The following is a 1,870-nucleotide window of genomic DNA, read 5'->3' on the forward strand; positions in this document are numbered from 1 at the left end:
GAGAAAACATTGCTCTTCAAAACATCCAGGCTCGTTTGAGAATGGTGATAGCGTATCTATTTGCACAGTTGCTTCCATGGACTCGTGATCGTCGGTCATCTCTACTTGTTCTTGGCAGTGCTAATGTGGATGAAATGTAGGCATCAAACTTTTATTTTCCAATGCAATTTAATCGGTGGATGTCGATGGTACATCGATCCAAGCGTTTGATAACTTACTTTGGAGTGTGGATACAGGCTAAGGGGCTATTTGACCAAATATGATTGCTCGAGCGCGGATTTGAATCCACTTGGTGGTATCAGTAAAGTCGATCTTGTCGAGTTTGTCAAGCACATGGCAGAATCAGTGCCTGAATTGGATATTTTGAGCGAATTTGTCAGTGCACCTCCTACTGCAGAGCTTGAACCCATTACTTTGCAACACGTTCAAACAGATGAGGTATGTTTTCATTGATGGATGGAATACATTCGTGTAGGCTATATTTGGTGCTTGCATTTCCTGTATGCATCGTCGGCTAAAGTGTGCTGACGCTTTTTTGTTGAATCTTGCAGGATGATATGGGAATGTCATACAAAGATCTGTCAGTATTTGGTACGCTTCGCAAAATATCAAAAATGGGACCTGTTTCAATGTTCCAGCGACTTCTTCACGATTGGGGTAGCATGTTTTCTCCAACAGAGGTATACAGCATATACCAGTTGATTGATATCTGAAAGGCGTTTAAAAAAGCTAATGCACATTTCAATATTTATATTTGCCAACACTAAATATCCCAAATGATGTCAATTCAATATCAATCTCGTCGAGTAGATTGCTGCAAAAGTCAAGCGCATGTTTTTTTTCTACTCCATCAACCGGCACAAGGCAACCATTATGCCACCAGCCTATCACATGTCCAGCTATTCTGCAGATGATAACCGTTTCGATATGCGTCCATTCCTGTACAATGCTTCATGGAAGTGGCAGTTTGAGAAAATAGATGACAAGGCAAAGTATGCACAAGAGTGAATACAAAATAGTTCATTCTGTGATATTCGTTTGCTGCTACATTAAACAATGTTTCTCAACACCAGAATAACTATCAAGATTTTCAAAGTACAAATAATAAAATATGAGTACTAGAATATGGCATTATATGGATAAATAGACTCGTGTTTTGAAACGACCGACAGACGTTGGTCAAATTCAGTATATACCTGAATCTCCTCGTAAAAACATTTTGGAAATGAAACGATCCTTGTTCACTGGCTTTGCCTTTTTGATTCCTTTTCCGGTTTGTGGAGTTTCTATTCGATAAATACACCTGTTAGCAAATATATGCCATGCAACTGTATAACAATGTCCATTGAGAATTGCTCATCTAAAATATATACCTGTCCACATCTATATTCAATACAGTAGAATTAGTTTGGGTAATCTCTACATATTCGTATCTGATACATTAAATCAACATTGTGATGAGTATACACTGACCTCCTTCACATTCTCCAACACCATATTACAATGCCGATCGCTGTTATCCAAGTAGAATCAATGTTAGTTGGACATGAAAACATGGACTCAGTCTACTGAAACAACCAAGTATATATGTGTATAATAGATGCATATTATGCCAAGACGGGCACTTACAAAGCTTTGACTCGGGCCAATAGCTTGCGATTGTTTCTAATCATAACACAATTACATGAGTATCACATCCATCTGACAAACATATCAATGCTACCATCCGACAGCTTTGGTGTATTGACTACAAATACATCAGCACAGAAAACACAATGGCAAGTTGTTATCCACAATATGATCATACCGACAGACCACCAGCACTTGCGAGCTATTCTTGACTGCCTAGATTCCATATAACCCATAAGCC

General features: G+C 38.7%; 2 protein-coding genes across 2 annotated transcripts in view; one reads left to right on the plus strand and one right to left on the minus strand.

The window, feature by feature from the left end:
• The window catches only part of BATDEDRAFT_31001 (uncharacterized protein), a gene marked incomplete at both ends in the record, with an annotated part of 3,290 nt that extends 2,282 nt beyond the window's left edge, over positions 1–1,008 (plus strand). Inside the window, 4 exons of the mRNA XM_006683484.1 lie at positions 4–136; positions 237–438; positions 552–680; positions 811–1,008. Coding sequence (XP_006683547.1) covers positions 4–136; positions 237–438; positions 552–680; positions 811–1,008 — 662 coding nt within the window. The remainder of the gene's footprint in view (positions 1–3; positions 137–236; positions 439–551; positions 681–810) is intronic.
• Positions 1,009–1,185: 177 nt separating this feature from the next.
• BATDEDRAFT_15195 (uncharacterized protein) lies at positions 1,186–1,845 on the minus strand (the record flags this gene model as incomplete). Its single annotated transcript, XM_006683485.1, has 5 exons — positions 1,186–1,286; positions 1,374–1,383; positions 1,474–1,513; positions 1,630–1,665; positions 1,808–1,845. Coding segments are annotated over 5 exons (225 nt in total), but the record flags the coding sequence as incomplete, so codon positions are not given.
• Between the last annotated feature and the right edge of the window lie 25 nt (positions 1,846–1,870).

Source organism: Batrachochytrium dendrobatidis, assembly GCF_000203795.2.
Source record: "Batrachochytrium dendrobatidis JAM81 unplaced genomic scaffold BATDEscaffold_192, whole genome shotgun sequence".
Classification (NCBI taxonomy): domain Eukaryota; kingdom Fungi; phylum Chytridiomycota; class Chytridiomycetes; order Rhizophydiales; genus Batrachochytrium; species Batrachochytrium dendrobatidis.